Here is a 21,384-nt window from a genome sequence, read left to right as displayed (position 1 = left end):
GGCCACAGAGACAGTGGCCGCTGTGCTGAGGTTCGGCTCCGTCTTGCGCAGCCATGGCGGGGAACAGAAAGCTTCCTGGGAGAACACAGCAGCCCACATCCCAGAATGGAAGGCCTCCCAGTGTAGATAAACAAGGCTCACCAGACTCCGCTGACACAGCGTGTGGACAGCGCCCGGGGCATGATCTCCGAGCCCTGCTGCATGAAGCCACCCACGGGGAACCAGAGGCTGTTACCCAGCGTGTACTGGTTCTCCAGGATGTGGGGACGCGCCCGAAGACATGGGTGTGGGTTGTACCACTCATAAGGGCTCAGCCTGTGGAGAGATGAGTGGGGAGGGGGGATGAGGAAAAGGAGGGAGGGCAAGAGGTAGTAAAGTCAGGTTGATGAGAAGGGAAGAGGTAGGGAAAGCATGGTGAACACATGGAAAAGAGAAGTGGGGGGGGGTGCAGGGAACAGAGATGCTGACACACCGCAGAAATAGACACTGCAGTGGTGGTAAGAGGACAGAAGCTGAGAGAGGAAGGAGAGAGACCCAAGTCAGATCCCTGGGGGGAAGATGAGAAACGGGGACAGAAGACAGGGCAGGCATAGGGCACCTGTGGCCCCACAATGTTCAGCCAATAGAAGAGGGTCAATGAAAGGGGTTTCTGGGTGAGAGGGTCGTGGGCTGGGCTCCTGCCTCTCCCTACCCCACTCACCAGTCACCACTCACCTGGCAGCCAGGAACAAGACACAGCTGACAGCCAGGTAGGCAAGAAGCATGAAGAGCCACACGGCAGGGGAGAAGGGGTCCAGAAAGGAGAAGTAGCCAGGCTTGCGGCCCTGGGGGACAAAGGACAAGTGAGAGCAGCCAGCCCTGCCCCAAGCTGTGTGCTCTGCTCCTGTGTCCTCCAGGAATTCAGAAGCTCCAGCAGCTGATCCACCCACAGGTCCGCTTCAGCCCAGCCTCGGGTCCCCCACGCCATGCTACTCCCTACCCCCAGGGAAACCTACCATGTGCACCCTGTACAGGATGCTGATGCCCAGGGTCATGAAGGGCTTAGAGAAGTCGATGACCTTCTCCCGCTCAGCGGTGATGGTGAAGGCTGCCACAGCCAGGTCTGCCTTCTGCTGGAGGGGAAGCAGTTCGGGCAGAGGGAGGGGGGCGCGAGACGGAGATGGACAGTTAGAAACACTGCAGCCACCATCGAGAGAGTTAGAACTGAGACTGAACACAGCTCTCTTCCTGTCCCCTCTAGAAACATGGCTCCTAACTGCACTAAGGTCAAGTCTATCACAGCAACCCTGTTTTTATTTTATCTTGAGAGAGAAATCTTCAGTTGCTCAGGCTAGCTCTGAACTAATTACATAGCCAAGGCTAGCACTGAACTCCTTCTCTTCCTCTCGTTGCCTCCCTTGCCTTTAAAGCCCCATATCTGCTGCTGTCTGCTCTGTATACTTGTGCCGTGAGGAAGCAGGGCACTGGTTCCCAGGTACCCAGACACTGGGTTGCTCTGGGATCTCAGGAATAGACGGAATTTATTAATTGCTTACCAGAATAGATAGACGTGTTTTGTTTGTTTATGGTATGTGTGGATGTGTGCACATATGTTCACGCATGTGCGTGTGTGTGGAGGGGGATATGTGTTATATGCACACATGAAGGCCAGAGGTCCAGGCCAGAGGGTGCCTTCCTCGCCTGCTCTCTATTTTTTGAGACAGGGTCTCTAGCAGAACCTGGAGTTCACTGAGTCAGCAAGGTGGGCTGGAGAGAGAGCTACGGATGGCCCGTCTCTGCTTCCCTGTCACTGCTGCTATGCCCAGCTTTGTACGCATGCTGTGTGAACTTGGGCCCTCACATTTGTGTGGAAAGCACTTTACTCCCAGATAGAACTTCTTATCAATCATCTTGTAGCTCTCCCAAAGCTCTCGGAGTCATTTATAGATAGGGAAACTGGGTCTCAGAGAGGCACCGATGAGAAAGGTGGCAGCTAGGGACCATGAGCAGCTCGGGCCCATGAAGTGGGTGTAACCACCAGTCTTGTCCAGCAGACACAGGCGCTCTAGACAAGTGTCTGACGAACACGGGATCAGGGTGCAGCTCAGCAGGAATGACCTTGGGGGAGAAGGCTGCATGCTTCCAGTGGTTATGGGTGCCAGAGGACAGGCCTGAAGTGAAGGTTGGGGCAGAGAGGAGGTGTAGGCTGGGCTGTCCTCACCTGCAGGGAACCCCTTTCAGAATGAACCGAGGTCCTATAGGAACATCTCGTTTTGTGACCATTAGCCAGCTGTGAGCTGAGGGCTGACAGGGAACAGGGAGAGCCCGTGTTTCACACACAGATATGCACATGCAGTACTGGACACACAGTCTAGGCATTTCTACAACACAATGGGTTCCGAACACTATGCCTATGAGTGGGACACTGGCCAACAGTGACACACGTTTTTATGTGACCGCACACACGTGTAGTAGGTTCATGCAGTGACATCTCTCAGGGGCCCAGTAAGTTCTATGTGACACTCAACCTCACAGTTGAGAAACAGAGCAGGTAAGGTGGGTTAAAAGAATGCAGAGTCCTGATCACACACACACACACACCTGCATTAGCGGTGATGGTTCTCACATCAGTGCACATCACAGTAGTAAATATGACCAGTTTAAAAGAAGGGCTGGAGAGATGGCTCAGCAGTTAAGGGCACCGGCTGCTGCTCTTCCTGAGGTACCCGGGATTCAATTCCTGGCACCCACATAGCAGCTCACAACTGTCTATAAATCCAAGATCTGACGCTGTCATACAGACATACATGCAACCAAAACACTAATGCACATAGAACTAGACACTTGTTTTTAAAGGATGAGCGTTCCTACTCTCAGCCCCAGGAATCCCTGTGTATGTCACCACATCCCTCCTCCTCTGGTGTTGCCTCAGGCCTGAGCTGTCTCCTGCACCTAAGCTATATTAGGCTATTCCTCACTTACCCTGCATTCCTTGTTGAACCTGCACTGTGTCTCTCGGCTCTGATTAGTCATCTTGTCCCTGACACTGAAGAGTAAGTTGTCTTTGAGACCTGCCTCCTCTCTTCCCTGCCCTGGACTTCACTGAGGATCTCTGCTCTTCCCTTGACCTTGGGTTCGATTCTGGGTTTTTTGGTTTGATTTTTTTTTTTGAGGTTGTTTTTTTGTTTTTGTTTTTTAATGGGATCTCACTGTATATCCCTGGCTAGTCTGGAACTCGATATATAGACCAGGCTGGCCTTGGTTTGAAGTCACACAGAACTGCCTGACATTCCCCCTTCCCCACTCCCCGTCTATCTTGTCTGTGTGTGCATGCCAGAGAACAACCTTGGGTATCATCCTCAGAAATGCTGTCCACCTCGTCTGAGACAGGGTCTCACTGGCCTGGAACTCAGCAGGTACACTACGCTGGCTGACCAGTGAGACCCAAGGATCCACCTGTCTCTGTCCAGCTGATGTTGTAGGCTGCAGGGGACTCAGCTGTGCCCAGCCTTTCCACGTGGGCTGCAGGGATCTAGCTCAGGTCCTTGTGCTGACCAGGAAAGCACTCTCAGGCTCAGCTCCCCATCCCTCACTGCACTGAATTTTATTACTGTTATGGTTATCCTTTAGGCCTTTGGCATCTTTTGCAAACTTTGGATTACATGTTGCCTACACTAGACTCTCGGGTTTAGGCCGACTCTCACTCATCTAGGGGCATGATCTGGCTCCTCACTGGACCATGTTCCTGGTTTGTGTCCTCCCTCGTCAATACAGACTCTGTTAGGGCTCTGAGCCTTGTCTCCTGGGTCTCGGGCTATTTTAGGGCTGTATCCTCCCTGCTGCCTGGCTGTTGTTGCCGCTTGTGTTCTCAGCCTTGGCCTCCAGGAGGAGCTCTCTTCCTAAATGTGGGTTTGGGCATCCCCCCTTCTATCCCCAGCCCCTGATACTACAGCCCTGGCTGACATCTAGGGGATGAAATGGAACTGTGTCCCGATAGCCTAAATCCCCTTTACAGAACTGTAAACCAAGTCCCAGGCACATGAGCACCCGTGTGTGTGTGTGTGTGTGTGTGTGTGTGTGTCCACGACAGTCCCTCCTTGGTGGTCAGGATCCTATGAAGACAGAAACATCAGCCTTACAGACATGCCCCAAGGCTCTGTGATCTTTGGGCCAACTGTTTGGAGATCCCCTCCTTCCCTGAAAGCCTGTAGGGTTCCCCTTTGCTCTCTGCCATCCTCGGTGACTCAGCAGCCTCCTCACAGCCAGGCCTTGGGCCCCATACCTGCTGCTTCTCTCTCCAGCAGTAAGGGCCACTGTGGCTCTGCTCTGGAGTACTCCCAGGCCTGCCCACTCCTCTCATCAGCTTCAGCTCTGTGACACCCAGTGCTTCCCGACAGCCACACCCATCTCCTCAGCACATCCTGTAGCTTGTCTTCATTTACGTTGTGGGATCTTTCTCCCACCTTCCCTTCTCCTTTCCTTACACCCTTTCAACCCCCTAACACTAAATAGGAGAGAAAAAAGGATAGAGGGGAGGAAAGAGATCCCTGAATAAGGTCGGGGGGTTGAAGAGGGGGCAACATTATCGTTAGACTATTTCCTGCTGATTAGATGGACTGAGTTCCTTGAGGAAAGTTTGATCTTTGCTGTCAGGATATCTAATTTCTACAGGGTTTCCCTGTGTAGCCCTGGCTGTCCTGGAACTCACTCTGTAGACCAGGCTGGCCTCAAACTCAGAAATCCACCTACCTCTGCCTCCCAAGTGCTAGGATTAAAGGCGTGCACCACCGCTGCCCGGCTAATTTCTACTTCTCGCTTCTTCTTTGTGCATGACTTCTTAACAAACTGTGACCAACAACCAACCGCCCACCATGCCTCTCAGGGCCCTGGCACTTAAAAACCCTCTGAAAAGTCCCCAGAATTCCAAATGTCACACAGTCACAGAAACTATCTGCAGTTGGCAGAATCATGCCCCTGCTAGAGCACGAGGCAAATCATAGTCAGGTGCTGTGGACAGTCCGAAGCAGCCCCGTATCCCACACCTGGGATTAAAATGAAAACATATTCCAGTAATATTCCTGGTTTTTTTTTTTAAAGAAACAAAAATTCCAAAATTGTCACCCTTCCCCATCCCCCACAAAGTCTACATCCACTCTCCACACGTAAGTCAAAGGGAGGCTGGAGAGATGGCTCAGTGGTTATGAGCACTGGCTGTTTTTCCCAGAGGGCTAGGGTTCAATTCCCAGCATCGACATGGCAGCTCACAAACATCTGTCTCTGTGGTTACAGGGAATCCAATGCCCTCTTCTGACCTCTATAGACACCAGGCATCCACATGGTACACATATTTTCATGCAGGCAAATACATTAATAAATCTTAAAAACAAACAAACAAACAAACAAACAAACAAACATATACTATGGCTTCCATGTCACTAAGTGGCAGCCTCCTGCCTTGCTGGCACGCCTGCACGCATGGGCCTCTATCTATTTTACTGTGGCCTCTGGGCCTGCCTTTTGCTCTCAGTCCCTACCACGGGACCTCTGCACGTGTTCCTCCCCAGCTCCTCCTCACCACCACAGGCTGAAAACAAAACTCAAGCTCAAGGAGAATAAAGACAGGTCTCAAGGACAACTAACCTGCTAGTGTCAAGGAGTTAGGCCTCCCTAGAGCACCTTCCAGAGCCCACCTCACCTCCACCCCAGGGTCCTCTTTCCCTCCCAAGTGTCTGTTCAGCAATGGACTAGGTGTGGTGGCGCACACCTTTGATCCAGACACCCAGGGGGCTGAGGCCGGTAGATCTCTGTGAGTGTGTAGTGATCTTGGTGAGCCTGGTCTGCATGTCAGGTTCCAGGCCAACCAAGGCTATATAGTAAAACTCTATCTTTAAAAGGGGGTGGAGGTTGGGAGGTGACCCCAGACATTCCTCCAAAGCCCTTCAGGTAGCCCAGACATCTCTTGATCTCAACTATAAAATGTCTGTTCACTTCTGTGTCTCTATTACTAAACCACAGACCTCTGTGACAACTAAACAGAGACCAGATCAGGGCAGGGGCCGCTGTATCTCATGTCCCGTAATCCTTTGTTGGGGCTTGGAACATCACCATTGTGTCCTGGGCCTCCAAGTTGTCTTCTTCTTGCCCTGTACCATACTGAAACCCACTAAGTTTAGACACTTCCACATGCATGACACTGCCCCACATGGCCACCATCCTGGGCATTCCCCAGAGCAGTGTGTCTGATCCCCAAGATCCTTGATCTATGCAGAAGATCTCCACACCTTCCACTTGACATGAGAAAAAACGGAAACATGGAGAGGGCAGGCACTTTGATGTGGTTGACTCTGGGATTTGGAACCACTTGCCCTCCATGTGGGTTTTCTGTCTGCTGTTTCCACCATCCAAAGCTCGGGGCATCTGAAGTCAGCTCCAGCCCTGACTCCTCTGTGTCTGCAGGGAGCTCAGCATACGAGTGCAGAGTGACTTTGGTTTATCTGTATAAGCGTTCTGCCTGCCTACATGTGTATGTGTACCACAGAGATCAGATAAGGGCACTGGATTCCCTCGAACTTGAGCTACAGATGGCCGTGAGTCACCATGAGGGTGCTGGGAACAGGACCCTGGTCCTTGGCAGGAATAGCCAGCGCTCTTAACTGCCAAGCCATCTCTCTAGCTCTGGGGAAGCTGCAGCAACTTCAGCATCTTCTCATGTCCCAGCAGTGCTCTGAGTCCTGTCTGCCTCACCCCTCCCTGAGAGCAGCCTGGAGGTCAGTCCTCACTCATCTGTCTCCTTCACCCTGGCTGCATCCGTACCCAGCCTTCCTGACTCTGCCTCAAATGCCTCAGGAGTGGCATCACTGCCTTCTGCCTCGGATGCTGTTCACTTTCATCTCCCAGACCTCTCAGCCGGCAGCCTGAGGGACCCCAAGCTATAATCATCACACCACCCCGCTGCTTAAATGCTGCCATAACACTCATCCTTCAAGTACTGACTAACATTCTCAGCTGGCTTTATAAAGCTCTGAGCACATCTGTCTGCATCCCTAAGACCCCACCTGACACACATCCCATGAGGCCTTGTCCCACCTGCATTCCCGCCCCCCCCCCCCCATTCTCTAACCCCACACTGCAACCACCTGCACATTCTGCCCATTCACCCATCCAACAGATCTTCAACTATTTACGGAGCCCCCTTAGTTGGCCGAGCAGGTGGGGCAAGGCCTCATGGGAGAACGGTAAGATGCTGAACCCTGAGGAGTGCTGTGGCGACTGTTTTCTTCATGGTGAAATAAAATTCCATCGTGTGGATATAGAAAGAGGCTCATGGGGGAAAAGAAAAGGGGTTTTGGCTAGATTGTAGGAAGCCCCAAGGTTCAGTCCCCAGTTCTGGGAGGAAAAAAAAAAACTAAAATAAATAATAGATAGGTAAGATAGAAAGAATTTAAAAGGGGGGCAGGGGAAGAGGTAGGGTAATAGAACACACATAATATGAGGGCAGAAAGAACTATTGGAGGTAAAAGGATACAAGGGTAGGGCAGGAAAACTGAAGACGTAAGAAGGAGATCAATAAAAGTAAATTATGTATGAAAACACTGTAACGTATATGTTTGACGGATGACAAAATAACAAAAGAAATGATGGAGGAAAGATCACTTGAATGTCCCAAAGCCAGCGGAAGCCCTTGTGATTGTCCCTCCGATATGTCCAAACCCACACTCCAGATGGGAGAGGGAAGCCACCCTCAAACCCACGTTTGTTTTGCCAAATGCTCTACCAGGCTCCACCAGTAGAGGGCGCTAGAGGGAAGGCTTCCAGGCTGTAGCCCGAGTGAAGGCCTGTCCTGCCAGGTTCCTCTCCTAGGGGGCTCTAGAGCAGTGGTTCTCAATCTTCCTAATGCTGCAACCCTCGTGTTGTGGTGACCCTCAACCATAAAATCAATTTGCTGCTACTGTAATTTTGCCATTAATTTGTAATGAGTTGTGATGTGTCAGTTTCCCGATGCTCTTAGGCAACTCCTGTGAAAGGGTTGTTCAACTCCTGAAAGGGTAGCAGCCCACGAGAACCCCTGCTCTAGGATGGAGGGCAACAACCCCTGCTAGGATGGATGTCCTAGCAACAACTGCAGGGCTGGCTTCGCCCAGTGCCAGCCTCACGGGGGCCAAGTTGCTGCATCTTTGTGCTTCTGATAAATAGCTCTAGCTTTCCCCTTTGCTGTCAGAACTGGAGGTGTGGCCACCTTCAGCACAGCACCAGAGAGGAAGGGTGGGCCAGAGCGGCCCTGCAGCCAGGCCTAGCTCAGGTGCCTTTGCAAAGCTGGCGTAAGGCTTCTCATTTACATATTGTCTGACTGCATGTCCGGATGACAGAAAGGCTGAGTGCCAAAAATATTTCCTGTGTGGCTCTTTACTGGAGGTCTTTTACTCTCACTTAGCAGGTCAGTGACGTGGAGAGGGTCTGACTGAGGCAGAAATGACCCACAAGTCAGGCCACACGGTCCTCAGACAGACCATCAGGTGCTGGGTGTCCTGTGGGGCCCTCCAGGAGCCAGGAGAGGTGTCTCAAAGGACAAGTCATCACAGAGAGCGTGGATTTGCCCTCACATGTGTCACCTGCCACAGCCCCAGACAGCATCTCACAGGACACCAGCACTCTGCCAATTTCTAGATTGTTGGGCTCAGGGGACTGACCAGCCTCCCTCCAAAGGCAAAGCTGGATGGGTCTTTTGGTAGACAGGAGTATGGAAGTCACACTATCTAATGTGGTGAAAATTGCCATGAAATCCCAAACACCTGCCAAATGTCAACAGCGCCAAGCAAACAGCAGTACTCTGGGATGAGCTGCTGTCTCTGAATCCACCAGGTTCAGGCAGGAGCTGTTGCCATGTGCTCGGACCTACCACTGGGCTACACCCCAGACTTCTTTTCACTCTGTGTGTGTGCGTGTGCGCAGGCCATGGTGCTCGTGTGTGAGCAGAGGACAATCTGCAGGAGTAATCTCTCTCTTTACCGTGTGGGCTGCAGAGATTAAGCTCAGACCACCAGATTTGGGAGCAAGGGACCATCCGCACTGAGCCATCTTGCTGGCCCCCCTTTCCTGAGCCATCTTGCTGGCCCCCCTTTCCTTTTTATTCTGGGACAGAGTTTCACAATGCTGCCTACGTAGGCTTACATTTGTAATCCTCTTGCCTTTAGCCACGTGAGTGCTGGGATTTCAGTGGCCCTGCCGTGACTGGTTAGTTGGCAATTCTTTCTGGAGCCAGGGAGATGGCTCAGTGGGTCAAGTGTAAGCCTAGCACCCACGTAAAAGCTTGGCGTGGAGGGACATGCCACCTGTAACCTCAGTACTTGTGGGATGGGGAGCACACACGTGAGTTCCTGGAGCTCACTGGCCAGCCAGTCTAGCTGGCAAGGTTAGTGAAGAGCATCAAAATAAGATGGAGGGCCTCAGAGACGGCTCACTGGTTAAGATGACCCAGGTTCAATTCCCAGCACCCACATGATGGCTCACAACCATCTGTAATCTCAGTTCCAGGGGATCCAAAGCTCTCTTCTGGCATCCCTAGGCACCAAGCACACATATGTGGTACATATAAAAAATGCATATATCCATATACATACAGTGAAAGTAGTGTGGAGGGGACAGAAGAGAATCCCAGATGTTGGTGTCCACATTAGTTTTGCACGCACACACAGATGTGCATACACGTATGTATACGTACACATACACACAACTCCTTCTGTTCAAATAACCACAAGGTAGGATGAGTGCACATACCCAGCAGTCCTAGCACTTGGAAGACTGAGGGAGGAAGGTCAAGAGTTTAAGGGCTGGGGCTACGGCTCAGTGCACCCATGATACTTTAGGTTCAACCCCAGTCTATACACACACACACACACACACACACACTCACACACCACATAACTGCTGTGATTTTAGTGAGTTAAGTAGTTATTTTTACCTCTAACACTGGCCTTGGCTGACATCAGCAAGGACTACTGCTAATCCCGCTAATGAAACTATGTCGGGCTCCTTGCCATCCAAGCAGCAGTCAGCACAGGGCTGCGGGGATCCGGGAGATCAAGTTCCATGGAGCCCGTATCAGGGCGGAGAGTGGAAACACTGATGCTATCCTCAGGCAAGGCTTTGAGGATGTGCCCTGGGCTCTGGGTGGTCCTTAGAAATCAGTGTGGCAGAGAAGACATCTGCCCGGTCACACGAGTGACCCGACAGCTGTGCTGATTGGCTCCAGTAAAGATACTTCATTTGGGACAGCAACTTGGTTAAAGTTCAGACACCACTTGGTTAAAGACACAACCACTTTCCCGGATCCACCTGTCTTTTCATGTGACAATCAGGCAATGAGATGGGGTGGGACAGTGCCCTGCTCTTTTCAAGCTGTGGACGGCGGCACTGATCCCTGCAATCCCCCTGGAGGATGAAGAACTGCTCTTGAGTTACTAGGTAGGGAAACATGGAACATTCTAAGGAATAGGCTTTTGCTACCACGGTGGCCCTGGATCCTTGGGTCAGTGCGCCAAACTGGAGCTCTACCAGTTTCTGGATATGTGAGTTTCAACCCTACAGCCAGGAACTGGGAAAACACAAGGCAGGTCCATCATCCTATCGGACACCTTCCGAGTTGAATTTGGGTTTACACTCTGTCTACCATGTGATCATATCAGCCTCCCTGTGGTCCAGCAGGTGAAGCTGAAACAGTGACAGGGATGACTATGGAACACAATTAAACAATACACAACGAAGCCTTAAGAGGGCGCTCTCCTCCCTCGGGGGCATGGAACCCACAGCCACACATGTAACAGGCAGTTGCTCTACACTGAGCTCAGTGGGGTTAGTGGTGTGCATCACCATGCTTGGCTAGCTGGCCAGTCTATAACAAGAATCTGCCTGGGGAAAAGGGGGGGGGGGCTGGGAATGGTGGTTTATGTCTACAATCTCAGCTCTCAGGAGATGGAGACAGGAGGATCAGGAGTTCAAAGTTATCTTCAGCTAGTTCCAAGGTCAGCCTGGACTATGTGACATTCTACTTCAAAATGAATTAAAACCCAGGCAGTGGTGGCACACACTTTTAACCTCAGCACTTGGGAGGCAGAGGCAAGCAGATCTCTGTGAGTTGGAGGCCAGCTTTAATCTACAGAGCGAATTCCAAGACAGCCAGGGATACACAGAGAAACCCTGTCTCGAAAAACCAAAAGGGAAGAAAGAAAAGTAGCCGAGAGTGGTGGTTGGCACCTGTAGCCAGGGCTGCCCCACCTGTAGCCAGGGCTGCCCCAGAAGCTGAGGTGAGAGAATCACTTGAGTCCAGGGAGTGGAGGTTTACATGGACAACATAGTAAGAGCCTATCTCAAAGAAAGAAAGGATCAAAGGATGACAGGAAGGCAGTGGTGGAATGAGAGAAAGATGGCTCAGAGGTTAAGAGAGCGCTTGCTGCACTTGTAGAGAACACAGGTTCAAGTCCCGGTACATACATGTACATATACATATAAACGGGGGGGGGGGGAGTTTTTAAAAATCTAATTAAATGCTAACTAGTGTATCTGCATGGGGATTTCAGCTACGTAACTGTTTAGGTTAAAACAATCGGATACTATTTTGGGCCGTCCTCACTGGCACAGCCCCCCCCCACGCCCAGCCTGATAATATCCACTGTTGGCAACTGCTCAGGAGACCTGACAGTCTCCTCCGTTTTTGTGGGGATATACGTCGGTGGAGTCTTTCTGAACATCCATTTGGCAGTACACACTTCAAGACAATCCCTGTTCTCTGACCTGGCCCTCCTACTTCTCAGAATGCATCCCTCAGGGACATTCCCACAAACCCACAGGCCAAGTCCAGAGGGGCAGCGGCCGTCGTGCTGGCGAAGACTGGAAGTCACCCAGCCTGCCTGTGATAGGATGAACTTAAGAATTCACGCCCTGGCCATGAATGGAATTCCCCTGTCTCCCCTTTCAGTCTCAAACGCTGCCATCTGAACGTAACTCTCCTTTCTCAATCTGACCACTGCATGGTGGAAACAGGACGCACCACCCGTTCGTTCGGCTGGTCCAGCCCAACTCCACAGCCACCTGACTGCCTCCACGCGCATCCAGTCTGGGAGCACACCTGCCGCGACTGACGCTGCAGCCCAGGCCGAGTCTCCCAGGTCTGAGCCTCCTCTCACCCAACTGTCTCCCACACGCGCCATCTGCTCCTCCTCCTCTCCCATTGTAGCTGCCTCCCAAGAGAATATCCAGAGTACACACTTTTCCCCTAGTGATCTAAAAGGTCCAAGTGGGATGTCTGTTCAGTTAAATGCAGACACACAAAAAGGAATGTCGAGATGGCCACTTAGTGGTTAGTGACGGTGTCCACTGCCACGCCTGCTGATCCGAGTTCGAAGCCTGGAATCTATACCGTGGAAAGAGAGAACTGACTTCCACAGGCTATCCTCTGGCTTCCACTCTGTGCCGTGGCACCCATGTACGTACACACACACACACACACACACACACACACACACACACGGTATTTTAAAAGGACTGTGGTGCTGATAACTGAGGCTGGAGAGATGGCTCAGATGGCTAAGAGCACCAGCTGCTCTTTTAACTCTGGTTCTAAGGGATCCGATGCCGTCTCTGACCTCCACAGGCGTATGAAACACAGACATACACGCTGGCAGATACTCACACTCTTGAATAAAGAAAAATGTTAAAAAAAAAAACATACTGAGTGAAAAGAAGCAGACTAAAAAGTCTGTATGTTGGATGATCTCACTTATCTGAAGTATCCATGACAGGTAACTACTGAGACAGAAAGCTCTCCCTCCAGAGGCTGGAGTGGTAAAGACAGGAATAGGAAACATTCACTGATGAGTCCAGGGGTGCGTGTGCGTGTGTGTGTGTGTGTGTGTGTGTGTGTGTGTGTGTGTGTGTATGTTATAGGGTATGTGGGGGGAGGAGTATGAAAATACTTTGGAATCAGATATAGGTGGTGGTTTCAGGGTTTGGTTCATGAAAGCTCAACCATTTGTCACTTCGGTGTCCAGGGATCCATCGCCCTCTTCTGGCCTCTGTGGGAACTGCACACATGGCGCACTTCCATACATGCAGGCAAAATGCTCAAATACGTAAAATAAAGTTAAATACATCTTCTAAAAAATTAAAATGGGGGCTGGAGAGATGGCTCAGTGGTTAAGAGCACTGACTGCACTTCCAGAGGTCCTGAGTTCAAATCTCAGCAACCACATGGTGGCTCAGAACCATCTGTAATGAGATCTGATGCCCTCTTCTGGTGTGTCTGAAGACAGCTACAGTGTATTCATAATAAATAAATAAATAAATAAATAAATAAGTAAATAAATAAATCTTTAAAAAAAAATTAAAATGGTTACTTGTGATCTGGGCACTTGGGAGCCTGAGGCAGTTGTACCTGGTGTTCAGAGAAAACCCGGATATGAGATCCTGTCTCAAGAAACAATCAAAACTAAGGGCCATGAGGCGGCTAGGTGACTAAAGACGCTTGCAAGCGAGCCTGACAATTGGAATGTGGTCCGTGGAACCCACATGATGCAAGGAGTGAGCAGAGTCCCAGGAGCAAGAAAGCATCTGTGCTCTCCCCGCCCCCAACAAATAAGTGCTGAAAAAAAAACCAAGCAAATAGATAAAATATCTAACCTTAAAATACATGAAGGAGAAAAGAGGATTTAGAAGAGGTGGTGTACATCTTTAATCTCAGCCCTAGGGAGGCATCGGCAGGTGGATGCCTGTGAGTGTGAAGCCAGTCTGGTCTACATAGTACGTTACAGGTCAGCCTGGACTCCATAGTAAGACCTTGCCTCCGAAAGAGAGGCAGCCGGGATCATTTGACAACTCTTGGCCCTGCTTAAATCACACAGTGACTTCACAATGCAATTCAAAAGCACTCTAGATCTCTGTGTCCCTGGTGAGCACCCTGTGCTCTGAGCCCTCCCTGGTGGACCACACGGCTGCCTCCATTCCTTCACTCCATCTCCTTTACAGTGGTGCTTTTACTCCTTAGAGGCTGATGAGCTCAGGCTAACCTCCAGGCGACCTCTGCTAGGGAATACTCTTCCCTCAGACCAGAACCTCCTTTTAGCTGGTATTATGAGAGTCTTCGAAGTATCAAAATGTTCTAGAATGCTAAGGATACAGACACGAGATACACAGTACTTAGTCCCTGCAGGGCTGTCTTCCTCCTCTCATTGTGATTTCTTCCTACACACACACATGCACACACACATGCACACACATACGTACACACACACACATGCACACAAATGCGCACACACACATGCACACACACACACATGCACATACACGCACCGGTAGTCATCATCTTTTGCTTCTATCCACAATGCCCCCACTCTCTCACATGATACATATTGGCAGCCAGTTTCCACGCTAGAACAGCAACTTCAGAGGAACAGGAGATCTCTCTGGTCTGTACAGCATCCTGCTAGTGTCTGGAGCACCAAACGGTGGACAATAAAGATATGAAGTAGGGCTTGGTGGTGCACACCTTTAATCCCAGTACTTGGAAGACAGAGGTGGGCCAATCTCTGTGAGTTCCATGCCAGCCTGGTCTACAGAGTTCCAGGACAGTCAGGGCTACACAGAGAAATCCTGTCTCGAAAAATTAAAGGAAAAAAGAAGGGGAAGGAAAGAAGAAAGAAAGAAAGAAAGAAGGAGGAAGGAGAGGAGAGGGAGGGGAAGAAGAAGAGGGGGAAGAAGAAGAGCATGAGGAGGAGGAGGAAGAGAAACTAGTCATTAAATAACTAGACTAGGTTCAACTTAAAATGTCTTTTAAAATTTAAGACATGGAGACTAGTGTTCTCTTCTCCCAGAGGTCCTGAGTTCAATTCCCAGTAACCACATAATGGTTCACAACCATCTGTAATGGGATCTGAGTCCCTCTTCTGGTGAATGAAAACAGAACAGTCGTATACATAAAATAAAGAAATTATTGAAAAAAAATTAAGGCCTGGGCAGCAAGATGGCTCAGCTGGTAAAGGTGCTTGCTGCCCTGCTCCCCTGGATACGCATGATACAGAGAGAGAAGGCTTGCCGGCTGCTGCAAGCTGACCTCTGACCTTCAGGTATGTGCCGTGGCACACCAAACTAACGTTTTAAAAATGTAATTTAACTTTTTCAAAATATGACAGATCTATATATACTGACCAAAAAAAAAAAAAAAAGATGTCAATAGGCTAAAATAGGCTAAGGCATGGCAGCACACACCCTTAACACCGGCAGTAGGGAGGTGGAGGCAGAGGGAGCTCTGTGCATGGTCTACACTGTGAGAATACTCTGGGGGAGAGGCACACATAAACACTCAAGTGAAGACAAAAGAGAAGAACAGTGGATTGCACAGCATGACCCGTGACATGATACCATTTTCACAACAATAAATAAAAGTGGTGAGCACAAAACTGGGTGTGGCCATGTGTGCCCATCATACCACTTGGGCAGCGAAGGCAGAAGAAACAGGAAGTCACAGTTGCCCTTGACTACACAGGGAGTTCCAAGACAGCCTGGGCTACATGAGACTCAGATTCAAAAAAAAAAAAGTTTTTTTAATGCAAGTTAATGACTTTAAAGAAAAAAGACTGAGAGATCTGCCTTATATCCCGGCTGTCTCTGGGGTGTGAGACCATGGTCCATGCCAAGCCACACTGAGTGTCCCTGCTAATCCCTCCAACGGCTTATCAATTTGTGTTGCACATCTGAACTGAGGCAAACAAAGGGCGTCTGTTTTTGTTTAGGTTCTGTAACACTGGAGGCTGAACCCGAAACTCAGAACCAAGCTTACGCAAGCCAAACATTCTACCGCTGAGCTAGCAACACCCCCAGTCACATGATCACAAAAGTGATCAAAAGTACCAAAAGATAACATGTAGGAATGTGATTTTGATATAAATACATTTTATACAAAATAAAATAACAATAACACTGGTTTGGTTTTGTTTGTTTCCAGGCAGAGTTTCTCTGTGTACCCCTGCCTGTCCTGGAACTCACTTTGTAGACCAGGCTGGCTCCAAACTCAGACATCCTCCTGCCTCTGCCTTCCGAGTGCTGGGATTGAAGGCATGCACAACCATAGCCAGTTATAATACTGTTTTAGAACACGTAGTTAGATGATCTATGACTGTAGCAAGGTGATTTCACTTATTGTTTTGTTTGGAAACAGGGTCTAGTCTAGGCTGGTCTTGAATTTGCAATCTTGTCTTGACCTTCTGAGTACTAGGATTCTAAGTATGCATCACCATGATTGGCTATGAGATGACGTTTTGGTTTTGTTTTTAATTTTTACTTTATGTTTAGGGTGTTTTGCCTGCATGCATGCTGGCACCACGCCTGGTGCCAGCAGAGGACAGAGAGGTTATTGGGTGTCCTGGAACTGCAATTATAGACAGTTGTGAGCCACCATGTGGGTGGGTGGGAATCGAACCTGGGTCCTCTGGAAAACAGACAGTCCTTTTTAGCCATCTCTCCAGCACCGAGATGATGGTTTTATAAGCACACAAGAGCTGCCTTATGGGAATATCCCTTTTCATCTCGGAACCTGTCTAGCTAACGCCTTAACACATCAATTTTTGGAACTAGAACGGCAATACAGCAGAGTACTTAAAAATGCCAGTCTAGGGGACTTGGTGCAGTCCCCAGGGAAAGGGTTGGATGAAGACAGGAAGGAAGCTGGAATCAGCTACACTGTGCTTGGCTGAAGAAACACCGTGTGCCTGCACATGCGGAGATGGGTAACAGCTCTACAGACCCCAAGGAAGTCAAAGTCAACTGTCCCCTTGTTCCACGTCAGCTTACGGGGCACATCTGTATCCCTGAGGTTCCTGCCCGGGGTGTTTCATATCCAAGGTGATGTGGACATTGTCCTGGTTCTGACGGCTTGTCTGTGGATCTCATCTGTGCTCCAATGATGGCCTTTTAAGTCCGGGGTACACTAAGACTCAGATGGGCCAGCTGCCTATCTGTAGGTCACACAACCTGTAAGGAGCAAGTTCAGTCCAAACCAGGGTGACTGGACTGCACGGGTAATGCTCTAACACCCTGTAACACGATGACAGCAGTGAGCACCTATGTGCCATGGCCTGCCTTACAAATGCTCCCATTTGAGGGCTGGTCAGATGGCTCAGTGGATAAGAGCACTGAGAAGACCTGGGTTCGATTCCTAGAGCACTCACATGGCAGCTCACAAATCTTCCCACTTAATCCAAAGCTCTGTGTGTGTATAGAGGGGTGGGGGTGGGGGTGGGAAGGGGTATTGCACTATTTCCACAGGAGAAATTGAGAGTGACATATTGACTTGCCAGGGATCCGACACAATCCCCTCCCCCAGAAGGGAGCCCACTGGCCAGCCGCTAACCACTGTGCATGCCCACTCTCATAGACGCCACAGTGGACCTCAGACTTCTACTGGGGGTTAGGGTACTGGCTGCCCAAGCAGCCCTGGGTGATGGAAGCTCACAGCTCTGTCAATGGAATGCAACCGCATGATCAAGGTCCTGACTCTCCTTGAGGACAACTCACAGCACAAGACTTATCTATCAAGAGCATCAAAGGCCTCAAGGTAGGTCAGGGGAGGATGTCCTCATCCAGGCCAGGGATGGCTGGTGGAGCAGACACAACTATACCAGAGCTTAACTTCTCGATCCCTCAATCCAAGCCCTCTGCCTTCTGATGCTGGCCCAAGATGCCTGGTCTGCCTTGTAGTTCAGACCTGCACTGTAGAGACTGTGGCATGGCCTGAGGTGAGGCAGCTGCCCTAGCAAGAGAGCAGGGCTGGGTGGGACTGGGGATGCCATTCTGTTGGGGGAGTGCTTGTCTAGTATCACGAAGCCCTGGGTTTGATTCCCCAATTCCTTCCAAGTTTAGGGCACACTAAGACTCAGACAGGCAGCTGTCTGTCTGCAGGTCACACAACCTGCAGACCAACCTGGGGTACATGAGATCTTGTTGATGGAAGGAAGGAAGGAAGGAAGGAAGAGGAAGGAAGGAAGGAAGGAAGGAAGGAAGGAAGGAAGGAAGGAAGGAAGGAAGGAAAGAAGGATAAAAACAAAAACTGGGGCCGGAGTCATGGCTCAGCGGCTAATAGCACAGCCTTCTCTTGCAAAGGATGCAGGTTTGGTTCCCAGCACCCTCGTGGCAGCTGGCACCTATCTATAACTCCAGTTCAAGGGTCTTCGCCTTTTTCTAACCTCCATGCACCAGGCACACATGTGCTACATGGGCATACTTGCTGGCAAACACTCATACCCATAAAATAAATAAATCTTTAAAAAAGAAAAGAGGGACAGAGCCTGAATTCTTGGCACAGTAGGAATGACAGTCCCTAGCAGTGGCCACTGGTGGGATAAATGGATGGGCTTTTGAGAACAACCAAGGATCCCTGGCTGGGGTCAGATGTCAGTGCATCAGGTTGCCTTCGGTCTGGAAGTCATTCTCTAGCTTGGGACCAGCCTGATGGGATGCCCACTCTGGGTCACAGTCACTGACCTGACTGCCTCACTGCCTTTGAGGCAAATCCTTCCTTCACTGCGAGGCTCTGAGGATGGGGCGCTTGGACAAAGTCCTGAAGGAACGTTTGATCGGCCACGGCAACCACTGTCCTGGTAGTTCCAGGCCTCCTAAATGTCTCCTGGGAGGTCTGCAAAGGATGTAGCCTTGGGGACAGACACACCTGGCTGCAACTCCAGGGAGTTGGGACACATCCCTATGTTGCTGAGCAGGCAGGGGGTAGTGACGCTCAGAGTTAAGTAACAACTGGAAAGTTGCCAGCACATGGTGTGAAGTCAAGCAGGGCCAGCTGCTGCTGCTGTTGGGTGATCTGGCAAGGACGCCCACGTGGCTCTGCAAGCCTATCCGTCTCTTTCACACTTGAACCAGCTTGACCTGCTGGGGTTCCGGCTCCTTGATCTGCCCAGTAAGGCCAAGGCCAAGCCTGGCTTGATTATTTCAGGGTAAAGCAGAGAGCCTGGCACACGGTAGGTGCTCCATAAAAGCCAGCTGGATGGCAGACAGATGGATGCAGGCACAAACTGACCATGTCGACGGGCGTAAGAACAGTAACAGAACAGGTCACAGGCAGGCAGCACCTCTGCTTACCAGGCCCCGCCCAGATCTTTTATATAGCTTTATTCATTTGCTGTTCCCAGCCACACTACGGGCCAGGAGCCATTCCTCTCATTTTATATGAAGGAAAGACAGACAGCGACGTTAAGTAACTGGCCAAAGGTCGCATGGGTAGTGCACCGCAGAAGCAAGACTAAAGAGTTTGGCTGTGCAGTAACCAGATACGGCGGTCCTGGGTACCAAATCCTTATGCTCACCTCATGAAGCCAGAGCCATCAAGATGAGGGTGTGCCTGAGGACAGGCTGAAAGCTCTTCCTTCTCTGAAGGGTGCCTATTTCTGGGGGGACCCATTCAAAGGAAACTCCTGGGGCTGATGTGATGAGCCAGTGGGTAAAGCCTTAAGGCCTAAGTTTCTGACCTACATACAAACACAGGTGCTTGCACACATACCAAACACTCTTAGAAAGAGTGGGGTGTGGATACAGACCCCGGGAAATCTGAGCATGGCCAAAAAGGCAAAAGCCTTGGGCCTCCTTCCCTCTGCTCAGACCCCCCTTTTGGAGATTCAGGCCTTAATACCTACCTACTCCGGGGCAGAAGTTTTAAACCAGCCCTCTGCCTCAGGGGACCCTGCCTTGGGGCTTGCCTGCAGGCTGAAGTTGGGGAGACCAAGCAGTCAGGACTCAGCCCCACTTCTTCCTCCTCAAGAGTAGCTCTGCTTTGTGTGGGCTTCAGAAAAGGCTTTGCTTTCAGTGAGGAAAAGTTCTAGGATCAAATAACTTCAAAGAATCAATGCCCGGAGGGATAAATGTCCTTGTAACAAAGTACCCTGCTCGTGTCTATCTAGATGACTTTCAGGGGCTCCAAAGTAGTCAATTCTGGCTTGGGAGAGACAGAAGGGCAAGCCTAGCCAAGTCCAATGTCAAGGCTGCCCACACTGCATACCAGCTCCTCTTGCCTCTAACGATTTCCCTCCTGCTGTTCTCTGGAATAAAAGACAAAGGCTATGGGAGTCAGGGAGGTTTGTCTAGCATATGTGAAGCCCAGAGGGGTTCAAACCCCAGAACCTCCCATGAACTGGTGGCACACGCCAGTGAATACCAGTAGCTGGGAGATGGATCAGCGTGAACAGGGTCATCTGCAGCTACAAACCGAACTTAAGAGCAGCCTGGAGCTGGCCGGGCGGTGGTGCGCACGCCTTCCATCCCAGCACTTGGCAGGCAGAGGCAGGCGGATCTCTGAGTTCCAGGCCAACCTGGTCTACAGATTTCCAGGAGAGCCAGGGCTATGCAGAAAAACAATACGAGAGAGAGAGAGAGAGAGAGAGAGAGAGAGAGAGAGAGAGAGAGAGAGAGAGGAGAAGAGAGGAGGGGGAAAGAGAGAAGGAGGGAAGGGAGAGAGAAGGGGAAGGAGAGAGAGGAGACAGCGCAGCTTGAGCTACGAGGCCCCCACACATGTGCACACACAGCCAGCCACATATATGCACATCACAGACCAAACCACGCATCTATGCACACACATGGGAAATGGAGAGAGAAACCTGCATGGTTCCCTGTTGTCTGACATATGAAGCCTGTCGTAGGGAGGGAGTGGGGTTCAGAGTAGAGAAAAGATCCATCCAGGGACTCCAGTCCAGGTTGGTCTGACTCCAGAATCTTCTTTCCACTCTGCCCTTCCCTCCTACCTCCTCTCTGGCTCTCCCCCTCCTCACCTTCATCCAAGCTCTTCCCACGCACAGGCAGGCCCAGCTGGCTCACCCAGACTGCCTCATTCTCGAAGGGCCTCACCTCTGTAAACTGTTTCCTTTGCTGCCCAGAGCCTCCTCACCTCCTGTCTTCATCATGCCATCATTGCGGGGGTGGGGGGGACACGACAGGGACAACGACGCATTGAGACATGGTCTCACTATGCAGTCCTTGCTGGTCTGGAACTCACCATGAGATTGACATTGATAATCCCCTTGCCTCTGCTCCCTGTCTGCTGTGATTACAGGTGTGTGCCACCATGAGGTTTTTCTGGAGTGTGCGTGTGTGTGTGCATGCATTCTTGCGTGCATGTATGTGTATGCGTGTGTGTATGAGAGAGAGGTAAGGGAAGGAGAGGGAGAGAGGTCTTGTCCTGCAGCCTAGGTTACCCTTAAACCTATGCTGCCCCCCTCAGCCTTCTATGTGCTCAGACCACAGATGTGCACCCCACACCTGACTTCCTTTACGCCCCCTGCTCATCACTACAGGCATGGTAGTCCCTTATGGGAAGCTCTGAGTGCTGAGTCAGGGGTCTGCTCTGGGCCTCCCCTCTGAGTG

The 21,384-nt window shown here is 50.7% G+C and overlaps 1 protein-coding gene across 1 annotated transcript in view; it reads right to left on the bottom strand.

Moving 5' to 3' along the window:
- Grik5 (glutamate ionotropic receptor kainate type subunit 5) overlaps positions 1–21,384 on the bottom strand; it is a 62,874-nt gene that overhangs the window by 14,337 nt on the left and 27,153 nt on the right. The window contains exons 13-15 of the mRNA XM_028781299.1: positions 996–1,109; positions 715–824; positions 142–315 (exon numbers count right to left, since the gene is read on the bottom strand). Of these exons, the coding sequence (XP_028637132.1) occupies positions 142–315; positions 715–824; positions 996–1,109 (398 nt within the window). The remainder of the gene's footprint in view (positions 1–141; positions 316–714; positions 825–995; positions 1,110–21,384) is intronic.

This window comes from Grammomys surdaster, unplaced genomic scaffold (genome assembly GCF_004785775.1).
Source record: "Grammomys surdaster isolate TR1022 unplaced genomic scaffold, NIH_TR_1.0 396, whole genome shotgun sequence".
In the NCBI taxonomy this organism is placed as follows: domain Eukaryota; kingdom Metazoa; phylum Chordata; class Mammalia; order Rodentia; family Muridae; genus Grammomys; species Grammomys surdaster.
This window is presented reverse-complemented; position numbering and strand designations above follow the sequence as displayed.